The following is a 20,615-nucleotide window of genomic DNA, read 5'->3' on the forward strand; positions in this document are numbered from 1 at the left end:
CCTGGCGCCTTGTATCTTGCCGTCAACACCTGAGCTCAATGCGCACTCTGCTCGTTACAGCGGCGTGGCAAAGAGGTCAGAGCACGGGGACAGGAGCCCAAGGCGGCCACCTCCCAGCTGTGTGTCTCTTTTCCTTGTCTATAAAATCAGAGCAAAAGGGCCTGTACTGTTTATTAGCACTCAAGGTACTGTGCTGCAAATATTTACTAAGTGGTAATTATTACTACATAAATGTAAACTGAGCCGTAATCCACTTATGAAGAAAAATGGACACTGAGGAGGTTGGTTACCCGGGCACCTCCTGGGGCTGTTGCGGGGACATGGGACCCCAGTGCCGTGGGCAGAGGAGTAGCAGAAGCAACGTGGTCAGACAGACTGGGGTCCCAAATCAGGCAGTACCCTAGCGAGCCAGCAGTGGGTCGGGGGTGTGACCTTGTGGAGAGAAGGCTGTACATCCCTTCTACGTCTGTTGACCTAGTGTGACGTCCCTCACAGTGTCGTCAGGGTAATAATGCTCACGCCAACAAGACGGACAGCACCAACAGCACTTGCATTGCTGAGCCCTCACCAGGACCCAGACACTGTCACGGAGCTGGCCTATCGTATCCGGTCCCCACAAACCCTGACATAGGACAAGGCCGTGTCACAGCTCATGAGGGGCAGAGACGGAACACGGACACCTCGAGGGGCTGCCATGGAGGCTGTGGTGACAGTGGGGCACGGCCCCTGACGATACCCTCAGGGTAAGCGTAAACCTGAACCTGACCCGTGGCTCTCACGAAGCGTGTTCATCTTTTCCCTTTTTCGGCAGAAAAGCTGCTCTATCAGGTGTCATCACTGGCATCTGGGAAGGCATGAGGCTCCCCCAAGGGAGACAGAAGTGCAGACCGGGAGGCCGCACCCACGAGGCAGGGTAGCCCCGCAGGAGGCTCACGGCCAAGGAAGCGCTGCACCTGCCCTGGACATGACCCCTCCGTCCTGGGCAGCGTCACCGCAGGGAGCTCCGCGCCTAGGCCCCCGATGCAGCACCGGTGAGAAACACCTGGGAGAAGGGCCGACCCCTCCTCTCACGCGTCTAAAACTTAAATTTTAAAATGACGCAGAAGCCAGAGGGCCCCCGTGGGCTCTCGGCTTCCTCACCTGCACCACGGACAGGTCACAGGATGCTCAGCGTTTTTATACCGAAGGGGTGTCATTCTTTCACTTCTAAATGAATCATCAACATGCAAACACTTTTTTGTTAAGCAAAATTATGAAAAAAAAAAAAACACAACACAATTTCTAGCTTACTTTAAATAATAGTATTCGAAACGTTCACTTCAGTTGCTGGCCCCGGTGGGGGCAAATGCCTCTTCAAAGAAAATGAGTCCAGTACCTAAAAACACCTGAACCAGAATGGGACGGAGTGTTGAGCGAAGCCAGGAGTACTTCATTTTCACAAAGGAATCCCACTGCTCATGTGAAAATGACACTAATTGCTATTTTTTTTTAAAATGACCTAAAAAGAGAAGATGTAATATTTTGATTTCGTGAACTCAGACAGTCACTGGTGTCTCCCATGCGCTTGCGCCCTGTTTCTGAAACGCCGCGGTGGGGTTCTTCGACAAGATTGTATCATTTTGTAGCTGGAGAGGGACCTACCAGGCCGCCCCTCCGCAGTGCCTAGCCCGGGGCCGCTGCCACTTGTGAGTGAGAAAATGTTGCCTTCACTCTGGGAAGCAGCAGCACACAGTTCCACACGCCAGATTCTCAATTTATAAATATTTACCATCAGGACTTGATTTCGACTTTAATTAGCCCAACTGCTAAGGATACCTCCAAAGTGAGAGATGTAATCAATCCATCCTTTTGCACCAGATGCAGCTTCCGCACTGGGTCTCTTATCTAGGTTTACAGTGAATGAGGCACAAACGTCCAATGACTCAAGCATGACGGTTTAGGGTGAATTGATCAAAACATAAAACAGGCCCAACCCGGGGAAATGCGTTCAAGACCAAATAGAACTGAAAGAGGGTAAAATTCCTCAAGCTAACAGGCCCCCAGAAACTCTGGATTCTACAGACGCTGAAAAAAAGGGCAGGTGATTGTTTCCTTGGCATGTGGATCTTGAGAAACTTAACAGAAGACCATCAGGGGAAGAGAAGAGGAAAAATAGTTAAAACTGAGAGGGAGGGAGGCAAACCACAAGAGATACTTAAATACAGAGAATAAACTGAGGGTGGATGGGAGGGTGGAGAGGGGAAAATGGGTGATGGGCAGTGAGGAGGGCCCTTGTGGGGATGAGCACTGGGTGTTGTATGTAAGCCAATTTGACAATAAATTATATTAAAATGAAGGAAAAAAAGAATAGCTGTGAGTTCTCGAGAGTTCATTATGTTTTTTTTTTAATGTTTATTCATTTTTGAGAGAGAGAGAGGAGTGGGGGAGAGGGAGAGAGAGGGCGAGTGCCACACACCAGTGAGGAGAGGGGCAGACCTAGAGGGAGACACAGAATCTGAAGCAGGCTCCAGGCTCTGAGCTGTGAGCACAGACATGGGGATCAAACTCATGAACCCCTAAGATCGTGACCTGAGCCGAAGTCGGATGCTTAACCAACCTAGACACCAAGAGGCCCAGAGAGCTGGTTAAGTAAACAATCGCTAAGATCGTTTTTGAAACTGCATTACAAAGATGGAGGGAGGGAGGGAGACAGAGAATCTGAAGCAACTCCATGCTACCAGCACAACGCCCAACGTGGGTCTCAAACTCATGAACCCTTTGAAGCCATGATCTGAACCAAAGTTGGAAGCTCAACCAACTGAGCCACCCAGGGGCCCCTTAACATGCTTTTGAGACAAAGGGCATTGTGGGATGGCTGCCATTGTCTTATGGACACATTTGCTAGATTCAGAAAAACCTATTACCCATTCACAGGTGTGTTTAGCGACACATTAACCGGTTTAGAAAAAGTAATGAGGAATCAAATTCTATCAGTAAATTCCACAGGAATTTCCCATCTAGTTGAGCGCTTCCCTGCCTCCGATAAAACCAAACATCACACGTATTCCTCATCTGCCCTGAAAAATCTCGGACTCCTTGAGACACGGTGTGTCTTCTTGCGTGTCTGGGGAGCTAAGAGACCTTCTGCCTAGCTTCACTTCCTGTTGTCTGTATCAGGGGAGCTGCTAATTCCTTTCTTTCTGCACTTACAAAGTGTCACCGGCACGCCGGCCTCTCCCTGTGAGAAGCCCCTGCCCCTCCCGCCGCATCCCAGGGCGGGAGGCACCGCTGACGGATAAAGCCAGGCCCCCCGCGTAAAGCAAATCTGCAGCCTGCGGACTCGCAATGCGGTCCAAGGTCACCTCATGACCCACAGCCCTTCATGGAGCACATACTGCGTCCCCACCTCCCTTGAGCCTGGTGCTCACACCCACCCTGTGAGGCCGGGACCAGAACCCCCATTTAACGGGTCAGACAACTAAGGCAGAAAGATGTTCGGCAGCTTATGCGAGGCCCGTGCAGCTGGGGAGGAGCACCAGAGGATCTGAATCCGGGTCTGTTTGAAGCCAAAGCTTGTCCACCGCCCTGTGCTGTGATGCGGCCTCACCCCTCCCGCTGGAGCACACTGTCCCCCTAAGCCACCATGAGTTCCGCCTGACCCACATGCTACCTGTATTATTACTATTTTTGTTTGACTTGAACTGCTACTTATAGGTTTTTGAACACATGTTGAAATAAACACCCAAGCACTGGACTCCAATGCCCTCGTGTCACCTCCCACATAGGCCTCCAATGGAACGTGCCTCACCCAGGCATGCCCTCCACGGAGAAGGCTGAGGCTTGCTCTGGGCAGACCCTGCGGGGGTCCCCAGAAGCATGCTGGAGTTAGACACATACACGGTGTAGATATGGTCCAAGGGCAGAGCAAGAGTGTCACCTGGTCACAGGAAGATGTCTCTAAGCCAACGGTGGGGAAAAGTATGACCGGCCGGCTCACACCTGCTTTTGTAAGTAAGAGTTTTGCTGGAACACAGCCACGCTCATTTGCTTACGTGTGTCTGTTACGGCTTCTGTGCTACAAAAACAGAGCTCCGCAGTTGCCACGGAGACCACAGCCCTAAGGGTGTACTGTGTGCCCCTCGAAAAAAGTTCACCAAGACCCCCACCTTAGGTGATACATTTCCCATCTAAGACTCAGTTTGCCACCACAGATCGAGAGGTAGAATGGACATGACCTAAGAGTCTGCTGATAAGCATATGCATCAAATTTAATTACATTCCACTTAGCCAATATTTATGTATCGACGGGGTGACCCCATGACAGTCTTGGGAAGGGGATGGACTTCCAAAGGGGAACAAAGCCGGGACTCCATTTCTTTGGCGGAATCAGGACCTAAACAAATCATTTCAGTACAACTCAGTAGGACATCAGAGTAGAACCTGATGTTTTATTTTTCCTATAAAATAAAAACCCTGGAATCCTGACCATTTTGTTCTTTCAAACTTTGAAATTTTAAAACAATAACCATGGTCTAAGAGCTCTTCCTATTTTTTTTAAAGGCATAAATACTGGAGATGAGGCTATTTCTATGAAATTACTCATTAACTTTTGCAGGAAAGATCAACTTACTGGGATTTTTCATAATTGCCAAATTCACTCTGGGCTCCCTACTACACAGTTCTCATCTCTGTGTTGAGAATGGAAAAGAGAAAAGGTATCAAGGCCTCAAGGGAGATGAGATCAGTTAAAAGAGCCAGACTTTTGTTTTTTAAGATTGAGTTTTTAAATTGGAATCCATGTTAACTGGGTCACAAATTAACCTTTTGCTGAAAAAGGCATGAGGGAGAGAGACAATGGCCAGGTTCAACCATGATTTCATTATCTACTATCTGTCTTTGCAACTCAACTAGGTGTCAGGTGAATTAAGGGGAAAACCAATTTCTACATCCCGTGGATGTGATGAAATTGATTATCCTCAGGCAGCGCAAAGGAAGATGGAAAATAACGGGTGCCGCTTCCCATCGGTGCGTCTGTCCTGCCCTGATAACTGTTTATTTGCGCTGGCTATTGACGACGCTTTTGTATCACACAAAGAAGGTTTTCCGCTGAGCTTCAAAGGTAGAAACAGAATGCATCCGTTTCTAGGGAAACCTGACCGGGGAGGCTCACAGGCTTGGATTCACAGAACGCATCCCAACATAACGGTGGCCTATTGTATAGTAACACCCCTCCTCCTCGTTTACCTCATCCCATTTGAAAAATTAATGCAACAATGAGAGATGATTGTTGATGTTCGTTATTAAATCATTTATTCATCCCACACAATGATTCAGAATTATTCATTAGGCTTGCTGGAAGGAAGCTGGGTTTTACCTCCATGGTGGTTTCAGGAGGGATGTGCTCTTTAAAAGGATATTTTATAACAACACAATTATCATAATTAAAAGCTATCCTGATCGTCTGATGAGCTTTTGACATATTTTTGAGTCCCGGCATTGTAACACGGGGAGACAGTGCGAGGGAACAATATTGCTGTGGGGGAGAAGCCGGAGGCAGCATTAAACAGCAGCACCACCCCCAATTTTATCACGGTCTTGAAGTTCACGGATCTTACGAAATGTCACTTGAACTCTGGCTTTCCCAAAGGACTCCACGAATTACAGTGCTGTGACCTCAGCAATCTCCTGTGCCGTGAGTCACGGCTGCACATGTGCCCCATGAGAGCCCACCTACCTGTGCCTCTCTACCGAGCAGGTCACTCAGCCTGCCACCGCGCCGGCTCCACATCTGGCCGGGGTCTCTTCCCGCCGTGGCCCTTGGCTTGCTGTGTGTCTGGAAGGCCGTAAAGCAAAGGGCCTGGCTTGGTAAGCCACTAAAACTGACAGGTGACAGCTTCCTGCTGTCCTTCCTGGACACCCATATCTCTCCTTTTCCCTGGTTAAGCAGGCTTAGGTGAAAAGCCTAATGCCAGTGGCCAACAGGGACCTTCTCATACATGATGGTGCCTGGTGGGAACAGCGCAGGGCCACATGGGAAGAGAGAAACTGACTGGAGAGCCAGCATCAGGGTAGACTTCTCCCAAAATCGAAGGGCTTAGACGCTCTGTGATGTATGCTTGACACTTGGAACACAGCTTGGAAGAGCTCTATGCCCAGGAGCTCCGTGAGAGCGGGGACCTGGCCTCTGTGCCCAGCGTACAGTGGGCGCTAACCAAAGAAATGGGCTGTCAGTCCCTCAGTCACTCCACAAACACTGGTGAGGCACTGATTATGAACCCACCGGAGCCAGGCGTCCTAGTGCAGAGACGAGCACGGCAGCACCCCCTCACTCAAGGAGCCGTGTCTGGTGGGTGACTAAGTTGGCACAAACAGGCCTGCTGGGATCAAGGAGAGCCGAGGAAGAGCCCAGGGTAGGGCTGGGGCCACCTCACGCAGAAGGTGCTGAAGGGCAGGAGCTGGCCAGGGGAAATGGAAGAGGCAGAGGCGGTGGGAAGAGCAGGGCCCAGAAGGCTGGGGGGCTGCGGAGCTGCCACTATGGCCCAGATGGTGGCCTCAACAAGTGGACAGTCTGGAGAGATGTGAAGGCACTGGAAATGCCAGAGTATTCTGGGCAAGGAAGCCCTAGTGTAGACAGACCCATCAGCGTTCTGGAGCCTGACGCCGTTAAGAGTGGAATAAGACAATTAGATCTTCTGTGCGGTCTCATGCTTAGCAAGCAAGCTCCTCACGGGAACTGGGCTTCCCATGTTGTCCTGCCCGCAGGCAGAGACTGAGCTCTTGGGGCGGAGGAGAGGGTTTCCATCTTGCTTTAAATCAACCAGTTGGCATTCTGGTGGTAGATACCCATCTCTGTGGGCCGGGGCACCCACCTCCAAGACTCAGACCAGCTGTGGGGGTGCTGGGAGCTTGCAGGGCCTGAAGAGGGAGGTGGCTGGCGCATCCCAAATACGATGCCGCCCTTCGGGATCCTGGTGGGTGGGTGGCAGGCTCCCCCGGGGCTGCCCGGTTAGAGCTGTGGGCTCTCTCTTCATACATGTCGACAGGTCTTTGTATCTGGGGGTGCCGAGGGGGCCCCCACCCCGTGCCCACACCACTCAAGAATGTGGTTGGCAGGGACAGGGAACAAAGAGCAGCCACGGGGATGGCATTTACATCACTTAACATTTGATATGAAAGGAATCACTTCACTGGCATTCAGCGTTCTCACTGGCATTATTCCGTTACAAAATAGTCTTCATGGTGGGGCTCATGCCATCCCGACACTTCATTTCCCTGTCATCAAAACGGTTTTCTGCACCGACTCAAGCATGGCACGAAATTTCAAAGGCCTCAATAGAAGTTTCCCAACTTCATCTCCATGGAACAGTTGGAAAATGTCTCCAATTATGCAAGCTCTTTGTCAAATGTCTCAAAAATACAGAAGGGCCTATTGTACATTTCACAAGTAAATGCGAACACATTTAAACGCTCAAAGATGAAAAGGAGAGTATAAGAATTTTTTTTTTTTAAACGAACGCTAGCTCCGGGGTCAGGCCACCACCTCCCCCTCTCCCTGCCTCCTAACAAATAAATGGATGTATTTAAATTTTAGAAGCATCTGATGAAGTACACTCTGGAAAGATCAGGAAGGAGGCATTAAAACCAAAACAGGAGACACAACAGTCGTCAAAGCTGGAGTCCTGCCAGGCCATGCAGGGAGTCAGCTTAGAACGACCCGGTTCTCATAACAGACCCCCTGCCGAGAGGAGAGACGGAGGTGCGTGGACCAGCACGCCATCCAAGCGCTCTGTGTGTGTGTGTGTGTGTGTGTGTGTGTGTCTGTGTGTCTGTGTGTGTCTGTGTGAGTCAGAGCACATGCACGCACATGTTAAATATGTGATTAGCTAAACGTTTACAGCAGGTTTAATCAGACTAAACCCATTTCTCTCTCCTGGTTCTGGGGGCAGTTGAGCCCTTGTTCTAAGAAACTGATGAGGCCCCAGGCCTCCCCAGGGGTTACATCTAACACTGGTGGGAAGCCTGGCTCTCGGAGGTCACCTACCATTGGGCAAGTTCAGAAAAGATGACCCTGGCATCATCCCCTCTCCCTGGTCGGTGCAGCCGCACTCAGAGCCCCGTCCCCCCCCCCCCACTCACTCCAGACCTGCAGGACCCCCATCCTCAGCTGCCACCACTTCACTACTTGGTAGGCCAGGGCTACTGTAATGCTGTAGAGGTCCTTTGTCCTTTATCCTCACACCCACCCTATGAGAGAGTTCCGTCTGCTACTCCCACTTTACAGATGAGGACACTGAGGCTAGAAGGGCCAGGCAGCTTGTCCAAGGCCATAAGGCCAGTGAAGGATGGAGCTGGGGTCCGAACCCAGTTCTGCCCAAAGCCCCATCCTCTCTCTGCTTTGCCAGGCCGCAGGGCAGGGGCGTGGGGGCGGAAGAAGGATCTGGAAGCCCCCTCTCTAGCTGGCCCTCCCCACCGGCCCCTGGGTCCAGGGCGCTACCTGCTCGGACGAGCTTGTCGGCCAGCTCCCGGCGCACGGCCTTGGTGAGGTTGAAGTAGTCGTCGTCCTCCTCGACGCTCTGGAGGAACAGCGGGATGTGCTGGAAGACGATGGCGTGCCGGCACCGGCGCTGCCCCGCCGCGCTCAGCTGCTGCTCCAGCCACCGGTCCTGCGCCTGCTTCAGGGCGGGGCACCCGGAGGCGTCGTGCCAGAACTGGGAGTTGAGCACGAGGCACAGGACGCCCCCGACCCAGAAGCTGAAGTAGTCGTCGCCCCAGGTCCGCTGGAACTCCGCCACGGTCTCCGGCGTGGGGACGTTGCCCAGGTCGTGGTTGCCGCTGACGGGCACCAGCGGGATGTCGGGGTCCAGGCGCGCCAGCACCCGCTGCAGGTCCGCCGTCTGCTCCTTCCGCCAGGGCGTCCCTGCAAGAGTGAGGGTCACGTCTGAAACGGCTGCGGCTGTTCGTGCAGGGACACAGGAGAGCGCGAGCCAGAAACCATGAACCCGGCCCGTGCGCCCTGCAAACAGTATGTTGGAAGCAAATCGGCCAGCGAGGTGGGAACCTCTGGCCCCTTCCCTCAGGGCACCATGGACATTCAGTGTCCAAGTGGCCATCTGTCCCAATGTGGCTGACTGAGGGATGATACAGGGTTATTCTAATACTAAATATTAGTGAGGCCTCCTTTCTTTCAGATGAAAAATAGTTGTGGCTTTTCTGTCCTATCTCAGTGGGTCGTCACGTGTGCCCCTACTGTGCGGGCACCATGCTGTGAAAGCCAGTCCCAAACCAACCGCTACTTGAAGGTATTCTTACCGGACACCCGGCCTTGCAGACCATGTGAGCACCTGTGTGGGGAAAATCCTTAGAACCCAAACGGCCAGACAGACTGGCATCTTAGCAAATCCCGCCCCACGCCCCACACAGGGGCAGAGGTACCTTTATGCCCTACTAACAGCATGGAAAATGGGCCCGGGCTCAGTGTCTTAGTGTGTCTCACTCCGTCCTAGCCCAGGCACACGGGATTCAGTACAGAGATCAGGATTTGGACAGAGCATTGTCAAACATGTGGGGACCCTCCTTCCGGTTCCTGGTTTTCACACATCCTGTCATAATGTAGTAACACTTTAACGAACAGGACTTGAAATGACCCATGCCATTCTGGGTGTATTTTTGGGTGTTTCTGTTCAGTTTGGTTTTCTGAGCCCCTCTGCGCTAATTCATTCAACAAATACTTACTGAGGACTGTGTCTAAGGCACCGATTTCGATGCTCGGGCAAGTGTGAGCCAAAGAGACACAAATCTTTCCCTCACAACTGGCGAGTCAGACAACTGGTCCAGTCGGACGACTGGCGCACACTATTCGTATCACGTGTTGTGACGTGTTACCGAGAAGAGCAAAGTGGGGGAATGGCAGGACTCCTGCACCCCGTCAGTCCTGAGGAACACGCTCAACACTGTGCACAGACAGCACGAGGAAAATGGTGAGGGAAAACAGAACCCCACTTCCACAGGGATGGCGAGAACGGACCTGAAAAACCTTGTCGTGAGCAGCTGAAAACTCTACACAATGTTCTGCGTCCAACTTGAATTTAAAAGGAGGCCAAAAAGTCTCTAACAAAATGACTGCAGTTAAGAAGGAGGACCTAACACAGAGAGGAATTCAGTCTAGAGGATCATGAAATAGGCGGGCGTGACGTGGAAATGGGTAGAAACAGACTCGGGAAGAAACAGAGGCAAGAGAGAAAACCGGTTCAGAAGTTGCAACTACAAGAACTTAGCAGTACCAAGATTTCCTTTACAGATGCCAGTTTTTCTCCCGATCCCGTGGGAGCCTGGAAAGAATGGGCATTCTCACTGTGGAAGGTGGCGCTCCTCGCTTCTCCACTCCATCAAGCTTGGTCAACCTGTGATTCTAACCTCTCTCTGGTGCCATTCATGACCCCTTGCTTTTGGCCTGCTGATCCGTGTCACTTTCAGAGACACTAGAAGTCTCCACCGTAATGGTCGACTGTTCGATTTCTCCTTGTGACTATGCCAAGTTTGGTGTGCATTTACTTTTAGCCACGTTGTTGGACGGGTAAGAGTTCAGAGTTTCCATATTCCGCTGAAATAGCTTTATAATGCATTCTAATAAAATACACAGAAAGTAAAGAAAGAAGTAGATCTACACTGAGTCAACAGAAAGATCATTAATATATTAAGTTAAAAAGGTAAATACATGGAGGAAAAAAAATCACATGTAAATTTTCAAAAGACTTACACATATTCATATGTGGTGGGTAAAATTTCTCCGAAGACATAAAGAAAACTAATAATGCTGGTTAAATCTGGGAAACAGAAGTAGGGAAGGGGGGAGACTTCCACATTCGGTTTAAAATCCTTTATGCTACATTTTAAAACTTCCTTCCTTCCTTCCTTTTTCCAAGCTTACATACTAGTTTCCATTTAAAAACAGTGTTTTTTTTGTTTTTAAAGGTGATTTTAGTTCCAGGATCCTAAGGTTTATTTTTTTTTAATGTTTTATTTATTTTTGATACAGAAAGAGACAGAGCATGAGGGGGGACCAGGCAGAGAGAGGAGACACAAAACCAAAAGCAGGCTCCAGGCTCTGAGCTAGCTATCAGCATAGAGCCTGATGCAAAACTCGAACCCACAAGTGCGAGATCTGACCTGAGCTGAAGTCGGAGGTTTAACCGACTAAGCCACCCAGGTGCCCCGGATCCTAAGGTTTAAAGAAGATTCAGGAGACGCCAGTCAGGCAGCTGCATTTCCAAGGGATCCCAACTTCTGGGATGAGTGGAATTTGGTTGGGAGAGGGGTCGGCGGGCAACCCACCGCAGGGGGTGCTCCTCAGGGGAGAAGCAGGTCCTGCCTGGCACCAGGGACCAGGAAGGCCCTCCCTCGGGGGTGCTGGGCATTAGCTTACAGCCAGCATCTGCTTCTCGCTGGTCTGCGCTGGCCCTGGGGCTCCTTGTTAAAGGGCCTGACGCCTCTGGCTTAGCTGAACCTGGACTGTGGGTTTCTGTGGGGACTTTACAGAAGTCCCTCTAAGACCCCATTGGTCCATTCTTCTCCCCTCTCAATAAACAGGGAGGATGAATCCTTTATGGCCTGAAACGTGATGAACCATTTACAAGGGACTCCACAAACCAAGGCTAACCGTTCCCTAACTGGTTTTCTAAAAAATCTCAAAGCCACCATGAATGGTCCCTTCTTTCCATTCGCGTGGATTTGGGGATACTTATCTGGCACTTACAATGCACCAGGCATGGTTGTACAGGCTGTAGTGACACATTAACTCAGTCTGACAGCCAGCGGGGGAGTCAGGGTTTGAACCCGGGGCTCCAGCTCAGAGGGCTGCCTCTCATTACAGTGTCCTGGTCACAGACTAAGATCCTAGCTTCCAGGGTGGCTTTGCCCAGCCGTCCTGATCCACAGGACAAGGACTTTATAATGCACTGGGATGCAGAGTGTCCCCCATGCCTGGTTTTCAAAGGGCATTTCATCACGACCCTTCACAAACTGACACACATGATGATTTATGAGCTAATGACGATTCACCAAAAAGCACTTTAGGAGAAAGGTTGGGTCAAAACGGGAAAGGAGACCTTGCCTACAAACAATCTACAGTGAAGAGCTGAGAATTGCACACAGTAATAGGATGCTTGTTTCCAAACTTTGGAGGCGTCCTGCTTTAGGGGAAACCACAAATCTCCCCCAGTGCACTGTTAATAAAACATGAAACCCATCTTTCCTGGATCCCCTCAGTCACATACGAGCCACTCTCATGAAGCTTTTCCAGAAGTTTCTATACCCCTCACATGGAGGCATGGGGTGGAGGTGAGGTTTAGGACACCTCGGTTTGGTCCCTGACTCTTGCCCCTTATAAGCTATGTGGCCTTGGGTGAATCACTTGGTTCCTCTGAGCCTTGGTCTCATTGTGTGTGAGATGAAGATGGTGACCTCCACGCCTCAGAGGGCGAGTATAAGGATCCACAGCAAGACCATAGTTTCCAGATTTTGGTGCAGACAGGGATGCAAAAACGTTAGCTGTCTCTCCTCCACCCCCACACCCGAAGGTACTGAATGCTCCCTGCTTGACCGGTGACTCACAGTGTGCACACAGCAATCAATAAATCATTTCTGAAGGAAAGAAAACATTCCCCAGGGATAGAAATAATTTTTAGGTAAGACTTTCGAAGCAAAGAAGTAACTTCTCGATTACAGAATGCCAAGCTTAAGGAAAATATCTGCGTTATTTTCAACACGCTTTCTTCGTGTGTATCAGAATGTCTTTAGGGTCAGGACATCAATAATGCCTTAGTGTTATTAAGAGAGCTGCTAGTACATCTTAAAAGAAGGTACGGCTGCCTAAAGAAGTCATATTATTAATAGTAAAACCCAAAGCCAAACCTCACTAGCATCAGGAAAAGAAAAAATGTTACTTTAGCCAAGGACACAGAGCTTTCATGAGTTTCTTAAGAATCAAGCAGGTTCTGCACTTCACAGGAAGGATGGAAAGGGACTCAGGGAAAGAAGAGACTTTGGAGAAGGAAGAAAAGTCGCAAGAAATGACTAAGAAGTGGGGCGCCTGGGTGGCTCAGTCGGTTGAGCGTCCGACTTCAGCTCAGGTCATGATCTTACAGTTCGTGGGTTTGAGCCCCTCATCAGGCTCTACGCTGACAGCTCAGAGCCTGGAGCCTGCTTTGGATTCTGTGTTTCCCTCTCTCTCTGACCCTCCTCTCCTCGCACTGTCTCTCTCTGTCTCTCAAAAATAAATAAAAAACATTTTAAAAAAATGACTAAGAAGAGAGAAGATCCTATTAAAATTTTAGGATTATTTGTCCTTGTTCTCTGAAAAATGCTGCTATTTTGTTAGGGATTGTATTAAATCTGTGGATTGCTTTGAGTAGTGTGGACATTTTAACAATAATCGCTCTTCCAACCCATGGGCATGGGATATCTTTCCATTTGTTTGTGTGATCTTCACAGACCTAGAACAAATAATCCTGAAGTTTGTATGGAACCACAAAAGACCCTGAATAGCCAAAGCAACCTAGAGAAATGAGAACAAAGCAGGAGGTATCACAATCCCAAACTGAAGTCCCATTACAAAGCTGTAGTTATCAACACAGTATGGAACTGGCACAAAAACAGACACATAGATTAATGGAACAGAACCGAAAACTTAGGAATAAGCCCACGTTTATATAGTCAATTAATCTATGACAAAGGAGGGAAGAATATCCAATGCGAAAAAGTCTCTTCCACACCCAGTGTTGGGAAAACCAGACAGCTACATGCCAAGGAATGAAACTGGACCACTTAACAGCATATATAAAAATAAACCCCAAATGGATCAAAGAACTAAATGTAAGACCTGAAACCATAAAAATCCTAGAAGAGGAAAAAGGCAGTAATTTCTCTGACATCGGCCATAGGAACATTTTTCCAGATACATCTCCTTAAGCAAGGGACACAGAAAGCAAAATAAAACTCCTGGGACCACATGAAAATTAAAAAAAAAAAAAAACTTTTGCACAGTGAGGAAAACCATCAACAAAACAAAAAGATAACCTACAGAATGGGAGAAGATATTTGCAATTCATATATCTGATAAGAGGGTCCATGTCCAAATTATAGAAGAACTTATTCAACACCAAAAAACCCAAATAATCCCATTCAAAATGGGCAGAGGACCTGAACAGACATTCTTCCAACGAAGACCTACAGACGGCCAACACGAGAAAAGATGCTCTATGTTATTCATCATCAAGAAATGCAGAGCGACCACAATGAGCTGCCGTGTTACATCTGCCAGAAAGGCTAAAGTCCAAAGACAAGAAATAACAAGTATTGGCAAGGATGTGGAGAAAGAGGAATCCCCTTCCAGGGCTGGTGGGAATGCAAACTGGTGTACCCATTGTGGAAAACAGTACGGAGGTTCTTCCAAAAATTAAAAACAGAAACACTACCCGATCCAGTAATTCCACTACTGGGCATTTACTCAAAGAAAATGGAAACAGTAATTCAAAAAAAGATATACTGCAGGATTATTTAAACAGCCAAAATATGAAAGCAACCATATCTGATTGACTGATGAGTGGATAAAGAAGATGTGGAATATAAAAATGGAATATTAGCCATAAAAAAGAATGAAATCTTGCCATTCGAAACGATGTGGGTGGAGCAAGAGAATATTATGCTAAGTGAAATAAGTCGGTCAAAGAAAGACAAATACCCTAAGATTTCACTCATTTGTGGAATTTAGGAAACCAAGTGAACAAACAAAGGAAAAAGAAACAAAAACCAAGATTCTTAAATCTAAAGAACTGATGGTTGTCGAGGGGAGGGCACTGGAGGGACGGGTGAGAGAGTTGAAGGGATTTTCTCCCACCACCACTCATCGTGATGAGCACTGAGAAATGTATAGAATTCTTCAATCATTATCTTGTAGACTAGTATAACACTCTGTTAATTATACTTGAAGAAGAAACGAAAAGAAGAGAGGAGGAGGATTGTTCTGGACGAGTCTCCATAGCAGATGAGGGGCATCTGCTGAAAAGCGGCTACCGAGAGAACAAGGACCCCAATGTCAGCACGCACCTGCTACCTGCTGAGAACTCTGGGCGGGAGTGACAAGGGCGGTGTGGACACCTGTGGTGTGTTTAAAATACATATTTTTAAAAAATTTTAAATGCAAGTAGTTAAAATAAAACCAGGAGGTAGAAAACTTTATAAAGATAATGACAAACTACTTATGCCATTCATTACCTTTGAATTTTTTAAAGTTTATTTATTTATTTTGAGAAAGAGAGAGAGAGAATCCCAAGCAGGCTCTGCACTATCAGTGTGGAGCCTGACAGGGGGCTTGAACCCATGAACCATGAGATCATGACCTGAGTCAAAATCTAGAGTTGGACACTGAACCAAATGAACCACCCAGGAGCCCCACTAACTTTGAATTTTTGGTATGATGTGGCACCATGGAATGTGTAACCTATTACTGTCATTATTCATTAAGGAAGAGAGTCTTCTTTCTTTGCAAATAGCCTTAAGATTGGTGGTCTGATAAGATCTCTCCATAGACTTGGAAGAGAAGTAAACATCCTTGACTGGATCAAGTACATCTACAAAAAAACCTGCAGCTAAGGCCATGTTTAATGGTGAAAGACTGCATGCTCTTCGCTCACTAACTGAGAACAAAGCAAAGATGTCTGCTCTTCCCATTTCTGTTCAACATCACGCTGGAAGTTTGGGCCAATGCAGTAAGGCCAGAAAAACATGCAGATTGGAAAAGAGAAAATAAAACTGCTTATTCTCAGAAGACATGACTGTCTCTGTAGAAAACTCCAAAGAACCTATTTTAAAAAAAGGTTTCTAGATTAATAAGGGGGGGATTACCTTGGTTGTTGGATGCCAGGTCACTATACAAAAATTAACTGCATATGTACCAGCAATGAAGCACGAGAGGTATAAATAGAAATGTTTGAAAGATATTTAGGGGGTGGAAACAATGGAAGTCCTTGTATTAGCTATGAGAAAGAGAAGACGGACATAAACATAATTCCTGGCATTTCAGGAACTGGGAGGTCATATCATTTATTGACATAAAAATGACTGGGGAAGAAAGAGATTCAAGGTAAAAATCAACTGCTCTATTTCAATATAAAACTCAATGTATTGATGTAGATACAGGTGACAAAAGGAGGGGAAACACATAAAAAGGATTTCATGGCAATTTTTAAAACTTTGGTGCATCATAAGCTGGGAGAAAAATTTGCAAATCATCTATCATATAAGGCATTAATATCCAGAATATATAAAGAACTCCTAACATTCAACAATAGATTAGGGCTCCATCTTCTGAAGGGAAATAATGCTGTGCTCCGCTGAGCACAGGTCTCTACCAGAAGGGCAGGCACACACCACAAAACTTGAGTGCTTACCTGCCAACCACAAAACACCATGAGAAACATAATTTGTTTTCCCCTTGGGGGAGAAAGGAGAGCAGACGCTGCCTCGAATCCCCAGAGAGTATATAATCTGGCTACAGAAAAAAATAGAACAAGAAACGAACAGCAAACCTGGTGTTTCTATTCCCCTTCCACCACCCCCATCCTGGCCAGCAAACGCAGGGAGAGCAAAATTCCACCAGAAAACTACGGATGAAAACCATCCACCTCTGAGACCTTCAAAACATTTTCTCTTCTCTGTGGAGGCTGTCTAAATAACAGATGCTGCGAATAGATTTCAACAGTGTTATGAATCTATTTACTGTTTTAGTAAGAAGATTTTCTTCTTCTTTTTCCAACAAGCAAACCAATGTTCTCTGTAGCAAATCGACAAGAAAGGCTGTTGCTTAGTTAAAGAAAATGAGACTTCTCTATTCCCTGATGCCTGTAGGGACAAGAACTCAAACGAGAGCTGATGATAATGCGCTCAACCACTGTCATGAAAATTTAAATTAAAGAGCAGGACAACTTTAGCAAGCACAGAAACAGGCCGGTGATGAAATGGGCTATTCATTCAGGGGGACCTAGAGTGGACTTCTCAGTTCAATACCAGTGGCGGTGAAAAGAACAAAATCAATATGGCCCTCAAGTCAGCACACTCTGGGAAGTTACTTACAAAGCAAATGATTTCCCCAGCCAGGGCCGGTGCACGAGAGGCAGATGACCTGGTCTGTGACAGGCAAGAATTTCCTGTCTGGAAAATGGCTGTTGTACGTGGTCAGACCCCCTTCCCACCTGCACAGTCTTGCCTGCCCCAGCTCTCAGGGGCTTGCTTCTGCCTCGGATTTCACATGCCCCCAAGTCTGGGCTGTGCAGTAGCATTTTCTTTGGAAAGACACGTGGTTGATAGATATGAATTTGGTCTAATTTGGGATCGGCTGAATGCAGAAATTAACAAGACAGTGGGATACGCACAGAACACCCTCCCGCCCCCTCCTCCTTCCTCCTCCCCCTAATCCCTGGGTTGGGGTCTCAGCTGGGCAACCTCAGAACTCTTCCTTCTGAGCCCAGGCTTTCTGAGAAGGAAAGAAGTTTCGGCAGCTTCTCCATGCAGCTGCACTCCAAATTCTACACACTCACAGACACACACACACACACACACACACACACACACACACACACACACGGGTGCCTCTTTGCAACCTGTTCTCACAGCCAGATCACGAGCCCGTCAAATTGCTCACTTCACCGAATCACAAACTACTCAGTGTTTCGGATGCTCGGCGTTCTCTTCTTACTCTTCGTCCACCTGACCCTCACATCACCCTGCGAAGGGGCAGTGAGTGGGTGCGGCATCTTAGGCGAGAGGCACCTGCTGAAATCCCTGCCCAGTACAAAACGTGCCTGTTTCAAAACTACTCCTGAAACAGGATGGGGTTATTTGCTTACAGCTCAAGTGTCTGTGATGCTTTGCAAGAGCACGAAAAGTTTTACATTTTACTCATCACCAGCTTCCCCAGCTCTAAAATGACATGACTCTTGACAAACGTTTCATTTGAAGGGAGCTGCATTACTTCAAAGCGAAAGCACAAAGAGGCTTTTCTCTCTTTCTTTCTTTTTGGTATCGCGCTATTTTGGATTCACGTATCATTAATCCATTGTTCTATTCCCAGAGCTTAGAGATACACAAACCAGGATTTACTGCAGTCACAGCGGGGAGGAATGGGGTCCCACCGCTGAGCTGCAGGCCCCGGAGGGCTGGCCTGGGAAGGGGCTTGCCTCAGGGGGGTTCATGGGGTTCGGGGAGTGAGGAGACAGGCATCCTAAACCTCACTCTCTGACCAACCAGCTGTGCCCTTTTTTGACAACCATCAGTGATGAGCGTGCCCCTTGCTATCGTTAGTGAGCTTCTATATGCAGGGCACCGAGGTCAGCACTTCCCCGCATTATTTCAACGCGACCACTGTCTTGTCACCATGGCACCACCTCTTACTCAACTGTGTGCTGCCTAAGTTTGTCCAGGTATAAAACAGCAATTGAAACCTGATATCTATTTTCAGTGACTGGAAAACTAAATCAAGAGCAATGACACAGCACGTATGAGGCCAGATGCCTGGAACAGTGTGAAGGAGACAGATGCGGTCCCTTCTTCACAGAGCTTTGGACGTGCACACAAGGCTTCTGCCGGTGCAGGGGAGGGGGGAACGCTGGCATTCAGCGCTGGGGACCGTCTTCACAGGACCCTGAAGGAACCACTGACCAAGTGACAATAAAGAGCGAATAACCCTCACGGCCTTTTGACAAGAGACAACTTGACCCCTGGGTTTACAAGATACGGTTGGTACATCCAAAAGTGTGTTAAATAGAGGGATGCTCCCGACTTGTTGACGAGTGTCCAGTCCAGGGGTGCAGATGGGCATTCCAGTCAGTGGTAACAGCCAACACACGGCAGCAAATTCCTGGACCAAACTGTCAAATCTGCCGAAGGCATCAGGGAAGTCACTGGAATTATAGAGGAGATTCTGGATATCAAAGCCTTTTTTATGGAAGCCTTCCATTTGGGTGGAGTAATGTCATTTCCTCCATAAAGATGAGGCTCTATACTCTCTGAATTCACCATAATTCTGTACTTAAACACATTAAAATACAGACGTATTAACTTGCAAACATTTGGTGTTGGGTAAATTATCCCCCTTGGAGCATCCAGCAGTATTTTAAAAAAGGGGAGGGAAGACACTAGAATTATAAACATTGGTAAACCTCTTAGGATGGTTTTCACTTTACAAATGTACTACAGGCAAAAGTTTGTTCCTAAACTGGCTGCTTGGAAAGCAACTAGGGTTTGTCATAGAAATAACACTGTAACTGGTGATTGGGTCTCAGGCCACCTAACAGTAACATTGTTACCCCACAACGCAGATGCACGTGCTCACAGAACCACACGAGACTTACAACCACGCTCCTCTCCCCACTGCGAAGTTTACCTCCGCAGCAAAATATTTGACATTTCTGTCAGTGTTGCCAAATTGTGTCTTTCCTTCCTTTCAAAAATGCTCTTACCAGTTAGCATACGAATGAACCTATTATTTATGCCCATAGGTAACAATGATCACAAGGGAATTTAATATAATATAGAAGAGAGAAATGTATTATGTGAACTAATGAGTACATTAAATGTATCTGATTAGAGGTTCGGTAAAGGTGTAATTATGTGGTTATCTATACTTAGAAATATTATTTGTTACGTTAATGGAAGGAGAATGCACTAAATTAGTGGTTTTAGGGTAACATATCTCGATATATGAAGCAGCAGGGGAAATACAGATGAAGGGTCACCAGGCTGTTCAGGCTGATTACGTTCTTGGGACCCCAAAGAAAGAGTGAGGTGAGCCAAGGTCACAGGAGAATTAGACCAAGCAAAGCACATAACTCTCCTAGGATACTGAGATGCTCACTCTTGCAGAAGAAATAACATACAGGATGTCAGTTATCATCATGGAATTCTTCCCGTGTACTAAGCACCAGCACGACAGCATCCGGATGCACCTGCCGCTGCACTGACATCCTGGCTACATGGCCAGGTGACCGGGGCCCCGCCTCACGCTAACGCTGTTCTAAGGAGCAAAAGCACCTCAAATGGCGTGAACTATGGCCACGGGAAAAGAAATGTGGTCTTGCCGGTTCTATGATACAAGAAGGATTGGTAAAGGGGATAAGTTAGAGGACCAAGGAGGGGCCTGAGCAGTAAATGGATAGGACGTTCAGAACCTGGGAGCTCAGGCATTAAGTGTGCCTGCATTGTGTCTGCTGGCATGGTCACCACCACTGTGAGCACAGAAGGTGTCTGGGACTCCTCACTGTCATCCCCACCCTGCCTGTTGCCACTTCACACCGGAAGGAGCCCAAGGGGTGGGTGGGGGCCAACGTGTGCTCTCAGTTCTTTGGGGAAAACATGGTCTAATTTCGAATTCGGGGCTATAGGAGATCCCCTGTGCCTCCTAGTCCTAACGTACCCAAGCCAAAATGGGGAAGAAGTCCCAATAGCGAGGGGGAACCCCTGGGGTGCACACTTGGGATATTACAAGGTTAAATGTTAGGGTATTCACATTCGCCTAGACTTGAACACTGCAAGCTCAGGGGAAAAAATGTAAGGGAAAGAACCCCATAAACCATACCTTCAGTCTG

The 20,615-nt window shown here is 47.9% G+C and overlaps 1 protein-coding gene across 2 annotated transcripts in view; it reads right to left on the reverse strand.

The window, feature by feature from the left end:
- The window catches only part of CPPED1 (calcineurin like phosphoesterase domain containing 1), a 97,486-nt gene that overhangs the window by 23,239 nt on the left and 53,632 nt on the right, over window positions 1–20,615 (reverse strand). Inside the window, exon 3 of one of the 2 annotated variants that reach the window (XM_029949004.1) lies at window positions 8,474–8,896. The exons of the other annotated variant lie outside the window; for it this stretch is intronic. Coding sequence (XP_029804864.1) covers window positions 8,474–8,896 — 423 coding nt within the window. The remainder of the gene's footprint in view (window positions 1–8,473; window positions 8,897–20,615) is intronic. 2 annotated transcript variants of the gene reach the window in all.

Source organism: Suricata suricatta, chromosome 8 (genome assembly GCF_006229205.1).
Source record: "Suricata suricatta isolate VVHF042 chromosome 8, meerkat_22Aug2017_6uvM2_HiC, whole genome shotgun sequence".
Lineage (NCBI taxonomy): Eukaryota > Metazoa > Chordata > Mammalia > Carnivora > Herpestidae > Suricata > Suricata suricatta.